Source organism: Phycodurus eques, chromosome 20 (genome assembly GCF_024500275.1).
Source record: "Phycodurus eques isolate BA_2022a chromosome 20, UOR_Pequ_1.1, whole genome shotgun sequence".
In the NCBI taxonomy this organism is placed as follows: Eukaryota; Metazoa; Chordata; class Actinopteri; order Syngnathiformes; family Syngnathidae; genus Phycodurus; species Phycodurus eques.
In genome coordinates this window covers 10155835-10176133 of record NC_084544.1, presented here as the reverse complement: position 1 = coordinate 10176133, position 20299 = coordinate 10155835, and the positions used below count along the sequence as shown (strand labels likewise).

General features: G+C 39.0%; 1 protein-coding gene across 4 annotated transcripts in view; it reads left to right on the top strand.

Annotated features, from left to right (window-relative positions):
- The window catches only part of vps50 (VPS50 EARP/GARPII complex subunit), an 81951-nt gene that overhangs the window by 35217 nt on the left and 26435 nt on the right, over positions 1-20299 (top strand). For all 4 annotated transcript variants that reach the window (XM_061664483.1, XM_061664481.1, XM_061664482.1 and 1 more), the window contains exons 13-21: positions 5013-5145; positions 8249-8340; positions 8409-8503; positions 10572-10670; positions 11640-11730; positions 11906-12091; positions 16007-16125; positions 17435-17541; positions 18364-18485. In XM_061664483.1, the coding sequence (XP_061520467.1) occupies positions 5013-5145; positions 8249-8340; positions 8409-8503; positions 10572-10670; positions 11640-11730; positions 11906-12091; positions 16007-16125; positions 17435-17541; positions 18364-18485 (1044 nt within the window). The remainder of the gene's footprint in view (positions 1-5012; positions 5146-8248; positions 8341-8408; positions 8504-10571; positions 10671-11639; positions 11731-11905; positions 12092-16006; positions 16126-17434; positions 17542-18363; positions 18486-20299) is intronic.

The window sequence follows — 20299 nt, the reverse complement described above, 5'->3', positions numbered from 1 at the left end:
CATGCTGATTTAGAAGCTATAGCTTGGTCAATTTATCATGAACTTTCTGGGGTGAATTGCTGAGTCTCCCCCAGAGATTATGCTGTGGAAGGTTATTGGTAAAGGTTTCCCTATGTGTGCAGTGGACAATGTGTTTCTGTCCCATTTCACGCCATATTCAAGTTATGATATCTTGTTGTTCGGCTGTCATGCGGTAGATATCCAATCCTCTGCCCTTTATCTGTCCCCTCAGCGCGGCCTCTCAGTTTTTTCTGGTCTTTTCATCACCAACTTGATTTGTTTTCCTCTATATGCAGTAAATTTTCATAGACACTACACTGCTTTTAGAAAGGACTGGGTCAAAGCATATTTTTTGCACATGTAGATCCACAGGCATGACAATGATGATGTATTGAAGGAATAACAGACAAAGACTGCACAGGAATAACAAGAAGCAGTATTTCAGCACTTAAACTGCTTTTTATTTAATATTCATGTTGAACTCTGACCAGCTACAACATTAGGTACACCTGCTCTGACTGGGCTCGACTAGAACCGATATTTTATTTGCTATACAGTATTCTTTCTTGAATACTGTATAGCAGACAAACAGTGTATAATGGATACATTACCCATCATACAGTGTTTGGTATTTTTATTGTAGTTTGCAGTGGTGGGAAGCTGTAATGTAACTTACAAGTGTTTTGGTGAAATAGTAACTGGTTCCAGTAAGCTACATGAAGGGATAACATTTTGTCTGTTGTATGGAAAGCTCAAGATCTGATTTGCTTTTACTCTTGCTCGTCTGTTTTAGCACCTCACAAATCTAAGTGGGCAGTTTTCTACCTGTCTTGAAAAGGGAAACTTTTATCCCTTTCACTTGGTCAAAAAAGTACACGAGGAGGAGTAAACGGGTTGATTCTCGGTTCCCACGATAAGCAAAGGTTGAACGATGTGAAAGCTCATATTAGACCCTCTAAACTCACCTTTTAAATTATGTTACTTAAAATTCAAGAGGAACGGGAACTCTCTGAGAGGTCAATTAGGATTTTGGAAAGGCCATATTAATTTTACAGCAGCATCTCATCATTATTGGCCAGACTCTGTATCAATCCCCTGGTCCGTGGTCTTGATAGAATTCACTCATTCTAGTCATTGGAGGGAACAATTGCTGAAGAAACAGAACACAGGAAAGAAATGCCATTTAAAAGCATGGGATCACAATTAAACTGAACAAAGATAAACAAGACATCCAAACAGACATAAAGGCTTCACTGGACAGTAGACACTATTGGTAGAAGAGAAGAGCAGGCAAGGAGCTGATTGGAGGAGGAGGTATATGGCAAACTAATGAGACCGGGGCAAAAATAATGAAAATGAAAAAAGGGAGCTCAGCAGATGCAATGCTATATTTTTGTTTGGGGTTCAGATTTTGGTTCATAGTATAAACAGTTCTTCATTAATTCTTGAAAGCTTGGCGAAATGGCATCCAGTTATACCAAACTACTACTTTCACTCAACTGCTGTGTGTGTTCATATTTCAATAAGCTTGACCTTTCTTTGTCTTGAAGTTACTCCAAGGCTTTGGGGTTCATGCAGATGGAGTTGCTTATTCATATTAAACCTACGTCAGCATTTTTTTAGCTTGATGGATGTCTTTGTTTTTAGTGCTCTCACTATGATAAACCTTCAATGAACCTTGCTGTTATGTGGCTAGTTTTTGAGAGGATGCATGTTAAAGGTAATCCAGAATGAAATGGAGAGTTTATAACTATGTTCCCGTGGGAGATCTTCATCTCCTTGCCAATTCTCTAATCTGGTTTAGGCTTCATCAAAGCACTTTGATGATGAAGCTTCAGGTTATTGAATAATCAAAGCACTCTTACAGTAAATGGTGGCCATTGCCTTTTTGTTGAATAGGTGAGGTTTTCACTCACAACAATACGAGTAGGTGACTTCAGTCCCACACTCTGATTCCCTCTAATGCAGTGGTGTCAAACATACGGCCCTTCAGGGGGTCCAATCCGGCCCGTAAAGATGGAGAACACATTCACTGCAATTTTTCAATAAAGTAACTTTTGTTGCTAATTTTGTCCACTGGAGGGTGGCACTGACACTGACAACACTTAAATGACATTGATCCACTTGTGAAGGCTAAACGATGCCAAGTTTAAGGAGCACACTAATATAAAATGATGAAATATAAAAAAATTTTTTTTTTTTGGGACGTTTTGGTAAACAAATAAAAACAGAATACAATGAATGCTTTGCAAATCATGTTCAACCTATATTTAATTGAATACACTACAAAGATGAAATTTAATGTTCAAACTGATAAACTTTATTGTTTTTAGCAAATAATCATTAACTTAGAATTTTATGGCTGCAACACGTTCCAAAAAAGCTGGGAGAGGTGGCAAAAAAGACTGAGAAAGTTGAGGAATGCTCATCAAACACCTGTTTGAAACATCCCACAGGTGAACAGGCTAATTGGGAACAGGTGGGTGCCATGATTGGGTATAAAAGGAGCTTCCCTGAATTGCTCAGGCATTCACTAGCAAAGATGGGGTGAGGTTCACCTCTTTATGAACAAGTGCGTGAGAAAATAGTCGAACAGTTTAAGGACAATGTTCCTCAACGTACAATTGCAAGGAATTTAGGGGTTTCATCATCTACGGTCCATAATATCATCAAAAGGTTCAGAGAATCTGGAGAAATCACTGCATGTAAGCGGCAAGGCCGAAAACCAACATTGAATGCCCGTGACCTTCGATCCATCAGGCGGCACTGCATCAAAAAACAACATAAATGTGTAAAGGATATCACCACATGGGTTCAGAAACACTTTCAATGTCAAACCAATGTTAGTAAATACAGTTAAACGCTACAGCCATAAGTGCAACTTGAAAAGCAAAAGCCATTTATCAACAACACCCAGAAATGCCGCCGGCTTCTCTGGGCCCAAGCACATCTAAGATGGACTGATGCAGAGTGGAAAAGTGTTCTGTGGTCCGACGAGTCCACATTTTAAATTGTTTTTGGAAATTGTGCACGTCGTGTCCTCCGGGCCAAAAAGGAAAAGAACCATCATTTAAAAAAAAAAAAAAGAAAAGAACCACCATTAATGCTGAAAGGTACATGGAGAAACATATGCTGCCATCCAAGCAACGTCTTTTTCATGGACGCCCCAAATTATTTCAGCAAGACAATGCCAAACCACATTCTGCATGTGTTACAACAGCGTGGCTTCGTAGTCAAAGAGTGCGGGTACTAGACTGGCCTGCCTGGACTCCAGACCTGTCTCCCATTGAACATGTGTGGCGTATTATGAAGCGTAAAATACGACAATGGAGACCCCGGACTGTTGAACAGCTGAAACTGTACATCAAGCAAGAATGGGAAAGAATTCCACTGAACCCAATAAGATTTATCAGTTTCTTCCTTAAATATCTTGTCTTTGTAGTGTATTCAATTAAATATAGGTTGAACATGATTTGCAAATCATTGTATTCTGTTTTTATTTATGTTTAACACAACATCCCAACTTCATTGGAATTGGTGTTGTAATGTAAAGAACAGTAGGACACCCAAATCCTCCCATTCTGTTTGCTTTATTTTTTTTGGTGCTCAAAATTGATGATTCTCTTCCAACCAATCACTGGAGTGACTAAAGTGTCACCCATGTGACTGGTATCATAAATAAAAGGTGTAAAAAGCGTACTAAGTTCCAGATAATTTTTCAAATATTTTTTTGACCCCTTAAGACTTTTTGACCATTGAAATGAACATAAAAATAGCAACAAAAATACATGTCATATATAGCAATCTGAACTCAACTGCTGGAGGGAAGGCTTATAGATTACACACTGTTTCTGATCTTTTGCATCTTAACATTTTTTTAAACAAAAAAAACTAATAAAAATAAGTTTCGTCTACCTTTATCTTATTACAAGTTTACTCCCATGCATACCCACAGGCATCCATAAAATCAACACTGAAGCTTGGCAGATTTGAAGCGCAGGTAAAATCGAATTGTGGAGTTATTGTGGCGGCTCTGTCAACAAAGGTTGATTCTAGCGACAGTTCTTTAAAGAGCGGCATATATGTTCCACCTCACCCAAATGCTCACTAGTACACAAAAGTGGTTGTGTGTAGGTGTAACTGGAGTTGTATTCCTCATCAAACCCACAGACCCATTTTCATGCACATTTTCTCTTCCTGTGGCCCAGTTGCTTGGCAACATGCTGCTGACATGGTTGACTTGTGGAGAATATGGAGCGTCAAATGTATGGTATATCTTGTTCGTTAAACGGCCTCTCACATTGTGTCTCTATATGTTGCATGCCCAAGTATTCCATCTATTCATTATGATGGCCAAGGTTGGAACTTGGAGCCTATCCCATCTGGTATTTAAATAGTATTTATTTATTTATTTTATATCGCATCAGTCCGGTGTCCCTCCACCCCCAAATAAGAAAAGAAAATCCATAGGAATGAATTACTGGTTAAATTTTTTGGGGCTCTCAATTCACCATTGATGCCATACTGTCTAATTTTGAGTTGTTGGTCATTAGATGCCAACATTTATTTGTTGTAAGCGTTTTCCTCAGTCTGTTTGTACAAAAGTGTCCACTGAAGCTTAAATATGGTCACGATACTTTCATTTAATTCATATTAAAATGTACTTCATTAACAGACATTTAAAATGCTTTATTTTGTGTTACCCCACTGAAAGGACAAATCAGATATAGGTTAATTTGGTACCATGCTTAATGCATAGCTCTTCCATCAGTACATTTCTTGTGACACAGAAATTAGAGGTTTCCCCACAGTGTCTCTGAATAACAAGCCCAAGCATGAATTAGATATAATATGAAGCACAGCAGCTTATATTGTAATTTTATTTTAACTTCTGGGTGTTCCATTTCCTTCTTTCTCCCCTTTTCCTTCAGGCTATGCTAAAGTAGATTATACCCTTTTAGCAATTAATACACAAAATGGCACCAGTGACCACATTACCTCTCTGTTTGCAGCATATCACCCTGGACAGCTACATTCCGTGTCTGACTGATCTATGCAAGGCATTGTGGGAGGTGATGTTGAGTTACCATCGCACGATGCAGTGGCACGAAGAGCATGATAAGCAGGCGACCACACCCACTCCAGGTACTGCACTGCCACCTTATATGTTCGATTTTATGTTCTGCATTTGAAGCAAACACTTCCAAAACAATCCCAATCAACACATCATTTCTTTTTTCTCACACAACCGTCGTCATTTTCAACTCCTAATCTCGTTATCTTCCCTTCGTTCTGACTATTTTTCTTGAGTTATAAGTTAGTGGTAAAAGGGTAAATCTTCTTCCAGTACTCCGAGATGAATGAATAAGTCACCGAATAAGTTTGACTTCAAAGGCTTGGTAAAAATGGGGTCAGTTCACTAATCATTTCTGGATGTTTGATATCCCTGTAATACACAGCTTGGCCAGGTCTGCAGCTTGCTGAGAAGAATCACACAACCAAAGTTAATTACAGTGTATTTATTTGTTTTTGTGCTTTTGAACACCATTGCGATACAGCCACTGGCATTTATGTTGTTGCCTTTTGGTTCAGTGGTCACTGAACAATTAAATAGTTGCAATGCTTATGTTTTACTTACATTCATTGTTGTAGCATTGCCAAACATTCATAGGTTACCAGTCTGTTGTTATTGCATCATTATACAGTGTAATTTTAAGAGAGCATCCAGCATCATGAAGTGCTTTAATGCACTCTGAATTTCAGTGATTTCTAAACATTTTACAATTCTAAGTTGTTTCAAATGAATTACTTTTTATACACAAGTTTGAGATAAATTTCAAGTCAGAAATTGATCAAACATAACATACATTTCTGTGCACAATTCATCCCCTCTACGAAGGCAACAGAAATTTGCTTTTAACTTAAACCACTCAGAAATCTCAGGTCTTCAGATAGTTGTTTTATTATCTCGTAAAATTAGAATAATAATTTTTATACCATTGTATAAACCATTCTAGGTTTATAAAAACAAATTTTGATGATTCTCAATACTGATAATTTATGGCAGCAATGGCATCAACCATAAAATGGCCGGTGGTCTAATAAATATGTTAAGCTCTGTAAATGTAGGTACAGGCACACATCAATGATTTCTGTAATTGTTATGACCCATTTGCAAGTGTTTTATGATAACTATATGAGCAGTGGATGAACTGTGAATGATGCATTTCTTTTTTGTGGAAATGTGTCGTATATGACTTTGGTTTTGCTCCATTTCAGTGCTAATTGTAATCAACACATTCAGCTCTGATCATTTGTTATTGCTACTTAGAAAATGGTTTACATTCATATAGTATGTTTGATTTAAAAAAAAAAAAAGAAAAAAAAAGATTTCACATTTTTAGCAACTGCCATCTACATTCCAAAATTCTTCACACCCGTCTTTAAAAAATAAATAAATAAAAAAATTACAGATAAGCATAAAAACGTGCCCCATTTCTTCTTGAAATGAAGTGTCAATGTAACAGTTTTTCCTTTTCTTTGTTGAATCAGATGTCATATTTACATTACCCACATTCCATTAGCTGGATGGGGATATCCTGTGGTTCTGAATGATTGGAAACATTCTTTGGATATTTCATTAAATGCCATCTTCCCCTTTATGGGAAAGGATATACACCTTGTTTACTGCCAAGAGTGTCATCCATCATCTCAATAGTTGATTGATTTTTCACCTCTGTGTAAAGGTGTTCCTGGCGATTACTTTGTCTTGCATTCACAGTTTCTCCTGATGTGTGCGTGGTCTGTCGTTGTCATGATTTGGTGTGCATGTGCCGTCTCATTTGTTCAACAGTAATTTGAGGTGACTTTGACCTCCAGCTCACACTAGAGGCCAACTGTGTCATAGCAGTCAGGCCTACTAAAGATCGTCCCCCACTGTACATCCTCTTTGGTCTAATTCTGGCACTTAATGTATTGAGTTGTTCACTGTAATGTTTCACTGATTAATCTTGTCGCTTGATGAAAGGAGAGGTTGTCATTGGATGTTACTCCGTCCTCCCGCCTGGAGTCATTCTTTTTTCTAGTTGACGAGATAGATTTGCTCCTGTAGCTCATACCTGGACATGTTTCATTCACACTGAAAGACATCAGGCACAGAGGTCAAGGATGTGTAACTATGTACAAAAAACACACAAGGAATTTGTCTCCGGTAGTTGGAGCTGCTCTAGTACGACAACAGTCAGTCAATTGACAGAGAACACTTTTGAGACATAAAGACATTGAGAAAAACAGTCACTGAGCAATAAAAGGTTGCTAGTAATCTGGTAATGCCGGTACGATATTTATTTATTTACCTTTTGACAATTGTGCAAAGGGATGCAGTCCTCTAGCACTTAGAGCAGTTTGAATGACTAATATACCAATAGTCTGGTGCAATGACCATTGTCCAAAGGGCGCCGAGACTTCAAGGAATGTATGCAGTTTAAAGTGAAGTCTGCTTTTTAGTGGCGCAATTTATATATTTAAAGTCAAGTTTAAAGTAAAGTCTGCTTTTTAGTGGCGCAATTTATATATTGTTTTGTGTATTGGGATCAAAGAACAACATCAAGGGCTCCGATGGTTTCCTGTGGGATTTGACAAATCAATACTCACTGATCCCTGCTGAACCAAAGTTTCACAGTTTCAAGTTTCTTTGCCTATCGAAAACGACCTTGACAGCCCCATCTCCAGGTCCTTTCATCAATCACTCTTGCATCCAGCGCTCCATTATGAGTGTACTCGGCCGACGTGAGGGGGTGGGCCAGACTCACTAAAGACGTTGGTTTCATTGCCCCACCTATCAACAAACAAGGCAGAGATCTTAGCTGACTGTTGTCCAGTTTTGGGCATGTCAGTCAAGAGGAATCATTCTTACACTCCCCTCTATTGCTGATTGATGGGTACCTCCAGTGGTAGCGCAACTTCAAATTGTGACACTTTTCCAATCTGAAAGGTTCAATGACTTCATACTTGAATGCACAAGAAGAAATTGGTTTTAAAAAACAAAAAAGAAATATCAAATATTTTGCATTCTCTAATATTTATATATTTATATAGTCTCTCAGGCTGCACTTGCATTATCTCATATCGAAATACAATAATGAATTCCTTTCAGTCGTTGAAAAGACACAACCAAAGAATAGAAATATGGGGGAAAAACGTTTTATTCCTCAGCCTTTCTCCATTCCCATTTTAAATGTAAATGCAGAGGACGCAGTGGCAGCAGAGTCTGATGAGTTGGTGGTGGACCACAGCTATGTGAAGAAGAAGCTGGCACACGGACTGACACGGATCTGGCAGGTTGGCTACCTAGTCTCTTCAAATTGAAATTTTGTTCCCACAAATGACCTATTTTCTCATTTCATCAGGATGTCCAGTTAAAGGTGAAGGCCTATATCCTTGGTACCGACATGTCTAACTTCAAATATGATGACTTCATCGTGGTATTGGATGTCATCAGCAGGTATTGTTTAATGCCAGTGCAAGTAGCTCTTGCGTTGTGTTTCATCATTACGGTACCCCACCAGGGGAAACTAGGAAATATTTGATTCCTATTCATTCGTCTGCTGCATCTATTGCACCCATCACAGCATTTTTTGGCCTGCAGAAAACTCGTCACATTTGTATTTGTTATAAGTCATATTTTGAACCGTATTTCAAATCTCAACACGCTTGCTCCCCCTTCTCTTAAAGTATTTATTTTTGGTCATACATTTGAAAAGACTTTTATGCTGAACTTGTTATTACAATCTGATTGTATTGTTGAGCAACTTTTATGGTACACTGAAATCATAATTCTAGGTGGGATACTCTGTACTATTCAACGACTGTGGAATTCTTAAAAAAAAAAAACAGTCCTCAGTTAAACATATTTATTCACAATGTCAGATAAACACAGAACACCTTTGGACTCAGACTCAAACAATGATCCAACCATACAAGCCTTGTTATTATTTGTTACTTAACCTCAATTAACTTTAACTGATAGAGGCAAAAATAGGCACAGCTGCTCAGGGTTTCAGAAACTAGTCAAGCGCATCATGAGATAAATGTGTGTGAAAGGAGTCATCATTCTTGGGAATACATAAGTTCAGGGTGTACCCCGCCTCCTGCCCAATGATAGCTGGGATAGGCTCCAGCACGCCCGCGACCCTAGTGAGGAGAAGCGGCACAGAAAATTGATGGATGGTGAATAGATTCCCAAATGAAGATGTTTGGATTTAATATATGATTTATGCCATTTAATGTAGCATGCTGTCCATGACACGAATACATACATCTACATTCAAGATAAATCCCTTTCGTTTAATTTCTGAAGCATTTGTGCCATTTCCTCAGTTTCACATCCTCAGGATTACTGTCTTATGAGTGACAACTTGCAAATACCACCCGTGTCTGTTGACTGGCTCAGTTGTCAGTCAATTCCATACAGTGCAACTTTGCACTTGCTCCCTCTGCTATTGAACATCATCAAACATACAGTATGCTGTTTTGTACTGAATGTGGCAGAGATCTGCACTAACACTAGAATCAGGTTCAAGATGGAATTTCTTGATGGAGACCCGCTAAAAAAACCATCAGGGAACTCATGCACACATTCAAACCATAACAATTTTGGGCAATCATTGACATCTATACTGTTGCACTTTCAACTGTCCTAAATTGGACCGTTTGCTGTATTAGCAGTCAAGTTACTGACCAAAGGATTCACATTTTCGTCCTCATGCCCGCCATTCAGGAATAGCTCTCACACTTACTATTCAAATGCTTTATTTATATATATATATATATATATATATATATATATATATATATATATATATACACACACACACACACACACACGCGCTCACATACACACGTCAAATGTCTGCACACATACAGGTCAAATACACTCGCATGAACATGTCAAATCTATTCACATACCATCCTCAAATCCATTCATAAACTATACTCTAATCCTTTCACATTTCCATCTCAAATGCTCGCATACATGCTTGTGAAAAAAAAAAAAATCTTGGGAAATTGTATGAATGTATGTATGAGAGCATTTGAGTAGTTAATGAGAGCAAGACTCTTGTGTATGAGTGTGTTTGAGTTGTGTTGAGAGCAAGACTCATGCGTATGAGCGTGTTTGAGTAGTGTTAATGACCGCAACACTCGTGTCTATGAGAGTGTTTGAGTAGTAGTAATGAGAGCATTTGAGTATTGTTAATGAGCGCAACACTCGTGTGTATGTGTGTTTGAGTAGTGTTAATGAGAGCAGTTGAATAGTGTTAATGAGAGCAAGATTAATGCGTATCAGAGTGTTTGAGTAGTGCTAATAAGAGCAAGACTCGTGCGTATGGGAGTGTATGAGTAGTCCTTATGAGAGCCTTTGAGAAGTTTGTATGTGTGTGAAAGCATTTGAATAGTAAGTGTAAGAGCTAATCCTGAATAAGGTCCCTAACGGCCACTCATACATTTCTCCTTCCCTTCCATCTCTTCTAGTTGCTGTCGTTATTTCTCTCACTCTCAGTATTCTTCCGTAGATTGATGCAGGTGGGTGAGGAGTTCTGTAGGAGTAAGTCGGAGCTCCTGCAAGAATCCATTAAGCGCCAGAGTGTCAACTATTTTAAAAACTATCACAGGTGAGCTAACGCTATGACAAACATTGATGTTGGTGCTTGTGGTGTCATTTTGAAAACAGCAAATGATCATAACTGCCACAGCCTTGACTGAACTCTGTTCCCGGTGCGACATAGTTGACGTACTGTACAAGTTGATAAATTATAGAAGCACATTTATGTCTTGATTATATAACCCCCTGCCAACTGCTTGAATATCTGTGCTTTGACTAAGACAGCACTACCTCAATTCAATCATTGATAATGAAGAGTCATTGATAATCGTTTATCAGAATGTCATTAATATTTCTCACTATGACAGAAAATTGGAGTGCAAGGTGGCACGTTTGTGTGATGGGGATGCATGCTTGAATTAGGGAGATGTATTAAGTAGTGATCTCAAGGTGAATGAGACGACAGAAACTAAATTTGTTAGATGGTGTACCAAGTCTTTAACCAATTGTAGTAATTGCAGCAACATCACACACAAACACACACGTGCACACACACGGTGTGAATCGATGTGGCATTTTTTTTTTTCCTGCTCCATGTTTCATGTCTGTAAAGTTATTGCAATGACACATGCATTCAACAGGAATATATCATTGTTAGGGTTGATCAATGACATTGAATTGTAGTAAATCCATTGCAATATCTTGTCCTAACATGAAGTATTGGGAATGAACACTTTATTGACACCATACAGACCACTCAGGTGAACCCCAGGGTGCCTTTTGATATTTCCATGAACTGAACTCTCAGTGAACATATGTTTGATGTTTTCATTTTATGACACATTTCCTTTCTCCTTTTGCAAGGCCTTCAACGTGCATTGTCTAGTGTCTTGAGCTAGTTGAAAAAGGATTAAATGAACAACTTTTTTAAATTCATGCCCCAGTCAGGTTATTCTCTATTTTGACTGTGGAGGCTGTTAAAACTATTAGAAAAGATGTGACTCATTCCTTTTTCCTCCTTTCTTTTACAATTTCTTAGGGCACGGCTGGAGGAGCTGCGTATGTTTCTTGAGAATGAAACATGGGAACTTTGCCCTGTCAAGTCTAACTTCAACATCTCACAGCTCCATGTGGGTTTGAATTTATCCTCGCCAGCTCTGTGATATATACAGTATATAAGGAAATTAAACATGCGTATCCCAGTTAATGCTGTACATATGGTTTATGCATAAGACAAGTATTGAAAAACAAATCACTTTGCTACGTTTCAATCATTGTTTTCCTATCACATCTTTCATAAACCAGGAGTTTCAGTTCATGGACCAGTGTCGCTCCCCTTCACTTTCCCCGAGCAGACAGGGTGTGTCCTCTTCCATTCAAATCCAAGAGGAGCTGTCTCTGTTCCAGCAGTACCTGCAAGAGGGAAACCCCTTTGAGATGCACTTTGAGCAGAAAGAGGAGGAGACAGAGGATGTGCTGGCATCTAATGGGGTGAGTGCTAAACATATTGTATCTGCAGGGTTAGGGTAGGGGGAAAAAATATTTTGTGCCCTTCTGTAAAAGAAAGACAAGCCCTCAGTGGTCACTGAAATAACTTGAAACTGACACTGTAACTGAAACTGCGCTCTTCTCCAGCTCCAGAAACTGTAATAATGAAGTAACATGTACTGAAAATTAACAAATGAAAATCACACATTGGTTTTTTCTTGTACAAACAAATGAAACTGTACAAAAGTGATCGTACCCTTAAATTTATATTTTGTTGCACAACAGTAAGGCAATCGCTGCAATGAAATAATTTCCGTAACTCTTAGTGAGACTTGTCCACCTATCGACTAGTATAATGAATGAATGGCCCCACTCCTTGTGAGCAAACTGCTCAGGCTCTCTCATGTTTGCAGGCTGCCTTTTCTAGACTCCTGTTTCAGCTCCTTTCACAGATGTTCAAGAGGCTTCACATCAAGGCTCTACAGATACCACTTTATGGATGGCATTCGTCTGTGTTTTCAGTTATGTGTTTTGGGTTTTTATGCTGTTGGAGGACACATGAAACAGAGGCTGAGATCAAGCTTTCTGACACTGTGCAGCACATTTCGCTCCAGAATGCCTTGATAAGTGTCGAGACTATGAACTGCATACACTTTGGAAAATGTCTTTTAATTCGATACGATTTAACAGAGGAATGATTTTTCCTATCTACCCATTATAAATTTGAGGCAATTTTATGTACTCACCAATGTGTGGTCTCTTACCAAAACAACAATGGACTCTTCCTTTGTAGTTGAAAGTTTTCTGTCTGAGACATCGACAATAACAACTTTAGGTTCAGGTAATGAAAGTCTGGTTTCCTCTGGCTTGTTTTTTTCATTTCCCTTAATAATACATCCTATATGCAAAATTGTGCAAAGTAGACCATGATTCTGCTCATTGTCATTATTGTGTTGCTCAGTGCAACATTTGCATTCATTTTTAGTTTGAACACAACCACTATGATAGAATAATTAGCGAGAATGCATCCATCCATTTTCTTTACCGCTTATCCTCTACTTCATTATCCCGAAAAGTGAAATTCAGCATTTTGTTAAAATGTAAAACATCCATCCATTTTCATTACCGCTCATCCTCACTAGGGTCGCGGGCTGCTGGAGCCTATCCCAGCTATCTTCGGGCGGGAGGCGCGGCACACCCTGAACCGGTTGCCAGCCAATCGCAGGGCACATAGAAACAAACAACCATTCGCACTAACATTCACACGTACGGGCAATTTAGAGTCTTCAATCAACCTACTACGGATGTTTTTGGGAGGTGGGAAGAAACCGGAGTGCCTGGAGAAAACCCACTCAGAATTATATATACATTATTTATATGTCCTTATGATTGTTCACCATCCATTATGTACACTATACTGTATAGTCATTTTTCTTGTTGACAGCTTCTACCCTCTGATTGAGTCAAGTCTACATCAACATCAGTGAGATGGCTATGACTAATTAATGAGACAACCTGTGGAGATACACCACCGTGTTTATGAAAAGACAAGTTGATTAATTGGCGTACAATCACTGTGGGTCTTTAGGAGGTTGCATCAGCCCCCGCCAGCCTATTGAAACTTTGAATGACGTGTTTTTCAGGCACTTTGTATAGTGTATAAAGACAAAGCTTTTAAAATAGTTTCACTGTTTCTTTGGAGGCCGAAACACTAAGATTAAATATTCGACAAGATTGTCTGAGCATCCATCCATCTATCCATTTTCTGAACCGCTTCACCTCACTCGGGTCGCAGGCGTGCTGGAGCCTATCCCAGCTATTATCGGGCAGGAGGCGGGGTGCCAGCCAATTGCAGGGCACATACAAACAAACAACCATTCGCACTCACATTCACACCTCCAGCAATTCAGAGATGTCAATTAACCTACCGCGCATGTTTTTTGGGATGTGGGAGGAAATCGGAGTTCCCGGAGAAAACCCACGCAGGCACGGGGAGAACATGCAAACTCCGCACAGACGGGGCCGGGGATTGAACCCCAGTCCTCAGAACTGTGAAGCAGACGCTCTAAACCAGTCGCTCACCGTGCCCCCTTGTCTGAACATGAAGCCCAAATTAGGAAAAGTCAACCAATGTAAAACACAGGATAACTTATCCTGTCAACATGGCATCTCAGCTGCCTGCCTTGTGTGAGGGTATGCGAGTCAGTGTCAACATACTGTAAGTTGTCTTTGAAATGTCCCTGTTTTACCCCCCAAAAGGTGAAATCCATTGAACTTCATATTAATTTTATGTAGATGTTATGCTGTTAGAAATACATATTAGTCAAGCTCCCACACTTTTATTTGATAAACTAACATGCAAACAGCAAAATATGTGAGCTTGCTGATAGAGTGGACAATGACAGGGTGGCCTTTTTTTTTTTTTTTTTTTTTTGCTAATATTAGCTTTTAATGAGGACATGGCGGACTTTGCAACGTGATTGAGTAAGCAAGCTGACTGTGGACTGTTGAACAAATATATTTTGAATTTTTTAAAGGTTTTTATATCAATTGATACAGTATTTCCCCATGACAAAGGGGACAAGCTTGTCAACATCCAACTACACACATACAGTAATATGATGAAAATTGCAAAACATAAGTGTAAATATTTATTCTGCAACTACTCACTGTTTCAGCCTCCAATGAAGGAAGATACAGTATACAGTAATGCTGGTCATAATGTCACTGAAAACGTCAGAGGGTTTCTTAAATGGGCAGTTGCGCCATAGTCATAGGGTGGACCCTAAGTTTAGGGACTCTTGCAAAATGTTCAATTTCATGATGATAATTAAATATACATGATCAAATGACTTGCTTTATCAAATAACTTTATAAAACAATAGAAGTCGTATAAAAAAATTAGTACACACACTGTTGTTAGCAGGGCAGTGTGTGGGACATGTCAAAATCACATATATCCAATGGGGGGTGGGGGATGTATAAAATGAAGGAAACGCATTATAAAAGACTGGTAAGTGTGCAAATGTTACGCTACTCATAATAACACCAGTTTCATTGTTCTGCTACATTTTCATGATGAACTATTTAGAGTGATATTGACCCATATGAAGCAGAGGGGCACAGCCGTTGTCCTTCAGTGTACAAAACATTCAAGTTGACAGCTACACTAAAGAGCCAGGTGTAGTGGTGGAATGAATGGTTCCCTGTACAGTCTCTCAGCCTGAGAAGAGTTGCCCTTCTGTGTTTGCTCCTAAATATCACACTAATAGAGGCACAGAGGTTCACTGTGCACCATTTTCTACCATCTCCTTAAAAAGCATTCAGTTGTTCTGTCAAGGTTTATTTGTGAATGCTACTCCATTTCTCTTTCTATTACACAGATTATTTTTATACGGCTATATTATCTGTTTAAAGCCATATTGCCTGATCTAATGTGTCAGGCTTTCAAAGCCCAAGCGTTCCTTGTGCATAAGCCTGTAATACTCGAGCTGGTGTGATGCCTGAGCTCACAGTTAACATTTTTTTTTAAAATTATTTCTGATAAGCCTCAACCAATTTACTCTCAATACGGATTGAATCTAAACATTTTTTGCAGATTTATGACACCGGGATGTAAGATTTGTCTTTTTGCTAACTAGACATTTATTAAATTAAGTGCCTTAGAAGCTGTTTTTGGTTGTGCTTTTATCTAATTGCCCATTGAAAGAGAAAACCCTAAATATTTCAGTTGAGTTACAATATGGTCATCTATAGCAATGCAATTTTAGTTTAGAAACGTTACAGGTGTTAATGCAATTCCTTAAGAGCCACTTCTCTACAAAAGGTTCACCTTGTGTATTGTTCCATTTGGCCTTGCTCTTTTTTCGTAGCGCTGATCTTTCTTTTTTGTGTCACATTCTTTTTGCATTTTTAAAGTATGAGTCTGATGAGCTGGAGAAGAGCGCGTATCAGGATTACGACAGCGATAGTGACGTCCCCGAGGAGCTCAAGCAGGACTACGTTGACGAGCAGACGGGAGATGTCCCCCTCAAGAGGTCAGATGCACTGTTTCATGCTGTGTGAGCTGTGTGGTGACACACGGGGGACCGACCATGAATGTAATTTCATGATAAGTCCAGGTGTCTATCATTTCTGCTCCCAGGTATTTGACATTTACAGACAGACTCCATCCATCCATCCATCCATTTGCTTTACTGCTTATCCTCACTAGGGTCCAAAAATAAAATGATCAAGCTCAGCCTGTGACTCTATGGAGGATAAGCGGAAAATGGATGTATTGGTTGTTATTTCATGTCACCCACTATTTTTTTTTCTTTTCACACTTTCTATGCATAATTTTAGCTCACCTCCTCCTAACCCTGCTCAGTAGGCAGAAAGCTTACCATGAAATCATGAAAAATTCTATTTCGTCTCACATTAGGGATTATGGACTAATTACAGTACTGTATTCGCTATAATCGAGATGGCTCTCTCATATTTTTCTTTGAAATAGCAATTGAAAGTAGGTTTGAGATTACTTTGTCATTATTATGATCATTGTGTATATTGCCTGTCAGAGTGGGCCCGTAGCAACTGAAAGAGTGCTGCTTTGATTTTATAGCAATGTTAATCGAAAGCAAGCATTGTTATCTTTGATGGAATACTTACAAAACCAGCTCTTGCATTGGATATATCCTTATAGTGCAAATGTATACCGTATAATGTTAGTCAGTGAGTTAAGATACTGTACATGTTTTCAAATACAATGTAATTAAGTAGGGTTACTTTCTCAGAGAAAAAAACATGCAATGCTATTACTTATTCGGGAGCTTATCAGTACAGAGGCATTGTTATGATATGTTACATTGAAAATGTCCTGTCATGAAATGCAAACTCAGATATTAATTGCACCATTATGTGTGCGCTCAGAGTAGAATTTCATTCTTTTGCAGGTCTGACACGCCTAGCTGTTTTGCCAAAGCACTTACCATCGCTCAACCCCTCACAATTTCCGTTGTGTGTATTAGCTCAACGCCACTAAAATGCTAATATCCCATTATTTTAAGCAAGAATAGCTAATGGTTAATTATCAACTGGGTCGTGTGGTCACATCCAGTAATTAAATGCCCCATGTAATGATTGCTAGACAATATAGCTCAATGATAGGTGTCATGGGTCTAGTTCCTCATGCTCACCAGTTCAGAGACCTCACCCTAGGGGTCCTTCTGTGTCGCCGGCATCGTGTAATGGGTTCTGATGGATCAATTAGAACAATTTTGACCCCCACTGAGGTTGTTGTGCTTCTCTTTTACCAAGGAATAATAATGTTAGAACCTATGTTGTCTTGTTTCCTTCTTGTAACAGTGTGTCTCGGGAGACTATAAAGGGCAAGAAGAGGTCAGATTACAACCTGAATAAGACCAACGCCCCAATCCTTACTAACACAACTCTCAACGTCATCCGGCTTGTCGGTGAGTACATGCGTACACATACTATGCTCGGCATGCTCTTGGGAATCAGTGTGGACAGATTCATTTCATTAGTTTGCTCCTCTCTGGCCCCCGATATTCTTACTAATTAAGTCTTTTGCACATCACCACGTTGTGCTCTCTGTTGCCGCTTGTGTGACTGAGAAGCAGCAATAATGGTTAGCCTTTGCCCTGAGCTCTGACCTTGCACTTTCAAAGAGGTACTTAGAGTTTGGTGTGACATTACTAAGTATGCAAATGCATCTGATGCAGCTAAGGTCCTCATGGCTCCACCGGGATGTAATTTACTGTAATTTCACACTTTTAATCTCCTGCAAATTGTATTAAATAGCAGGAACTTTTCATTTATGAGAGAATGCCCACTGCTTGATAACGGGATGAAATATTTCGACAAAAATATTGGGACCCTGCAGGAACTGAAAATGGAATACAATTTTGAGCTGGTCCAGCATTTGTAGCAATGCTACAAATAGTTCTTTTTTGGGGAAGACTTTATTTTGGACCATGTGGTTGTGGGTACCATTATTTTTCCCAAATGGACGTTGCTTTGTGCTCCTGGTCATACTCATGCTTGAACAGAAAAAGTCCTCCCTCAAACCGTTACCAAAAAAGAAAAAAGTATGTTATTGTATAAGATTTTGTCTTGACCTGAAGCTTTATGATGCAATTAGACTCTCAATCCCTGATTGATGATCTATGAATTGTTTAAGATACTGTTGTCCTTTTTGGGTGTTTCAAAAATGCAAAAGAATTTTAGACTCAAACACTTTCGAACTGCTGATGTTTTATGTCCTGTTCTGTCAGGGAAATACATGCAGATGATGAGCATTCTGAAGCCGATTGCCTTCGATGTCATCCACTGTGTGTCCCAGCTCTTTGACTACTACCTCTATGCTGTTTACGCCTTCTTTGGACGAAATGACACGGTACGATATAGTGACTCTTCTGTAGAATTGCTCTGCGTTTGTTTTGGCTTTTGTTGTTGTTGTTTTTTTCCAGTCAGAACTCAGTGGCGTGGTACGCGTACCGATAGAGGTTGCGTGAACTGAATATTCTGCACCACTGACATGAATTTTTGACAGAGTGACCTGAAGGCTCTCGCTCATTTTGACAGATTAGTGTGCCGTAACAGTCACAAGTAGCCCCTTATTCCAAAACTCTCACTCCCTCCGGTGACTCCAGTCTGCATTATGTCTCAGAGCACAGGTTCTGACTTCAGAACAATGTTCAACTTGCCCACGCAGAGAAACACATTTACCCTTGGTCTATTATTACCTTGGGGCCTAATAATTAATGGCATAAATGGTCTGTGATATTCATCCGATACAACTACATCCATAAATTCTAGAGGGAAACAAATTATCCTCCATACTTCCCGAAACAAGCTACATATATAGCAATGTATTTTCAGTTTGAAAGCTAGACAGAGGCCAAGGCCACTGTACAGAGCCACATAAGCAGAAGAGGAAATGTTGTCAAATAAAGGAAAATACAGAGTAGCTTAAACTATGTAAATGCTTAACAAAAAATTACATTATTGTGTAGGGTTCATTTGCGGTCCTCTGGTCATGCATTACCGCTATACAAATGTCTTTTGAGGCTTATTAATTCTTAATGTGTCTGAGATGATTGAAAGGGAACGAAAGTTAAATGCAATGAGAAAGTCTGATGTGACAACGATAGGTACAATATGTTCTTGTTGTCCATAAGTGTGATTGTGATTGTGAATGGTTCTCTGTTTTTATATGCACTCTCTTATTGACTGTTGACCAGTCCAAGGTCTAATCCTTCAGCCAATGTCGGGTGGGATAGGCTCCACAGCTCCCCGTGACCCTGAAAAAGATATGCAGTAGAAAAAGGATAGATGGAGTTTATAATCCAACGAACATAAAACCTCAATCTAAATAAAAGTTTACAAGCTACCCCGAACCCAGCCATGTCTTTTATATATTTTTGCTTCGCCATAAAACAAAACACATTTGTGTGGTGTCATCCTTGAGGGAAAATGTAATGATAACAAGAGGAAAATGACTTCTATCCTTTTGAGTTGGAAGAGATAGAGAGACAAACACCCCTGTGGAGTGTTTGTCCTCTAATACAAATGACTAAACCTTCTATGCGTGTGTCATGTGGCGGTAAAAGAAACTAACTTACCAGCTGTACCGTCAAACTTGTATATCTGTCTTCCACCCACTGCGTCGCATTGTTCCTGCTATTTTCTGCCCTCATTGAGTGCCATTTTATGAACTTTTCCAATTCATTAATGGTCTCACGTAGAGTGGCACCTACAGTCAAATGCTTATCACTCCATCAATCTTTAAAAAGCCGCTATGCTATGCACATATGCTGCTATTTTGACCCGGGAACTGCTCTTTTTGCTCTGCCGTAACCAAGATGGATCTGTTTGACTTCTCTGCTTCAAGAGTCATGGCTGACATTAATATTCAAAAGGGTAAATACCTCATTATGTGTTCGTATTGGCTCAGAGAAACTGCTGAACTAAGACTGTCACACATATGCTAAAGATGCATTATTTTCCCAGAACAGACTTCATAAATAATCAGCCGTTCATCTGTTTGGACTGTGTGGAAAGACAGTTTTGGACTCCCCATTTGAGACTTGCATGCTTCAGTAAAATATCCCCTATTATGAGAGACTAAACAAAGGAGATGGATGTGTACTGTGTACATTGAGATGGCTAATATTAACTGAATCCCACAATGTTGCTGTGATGGCAGAG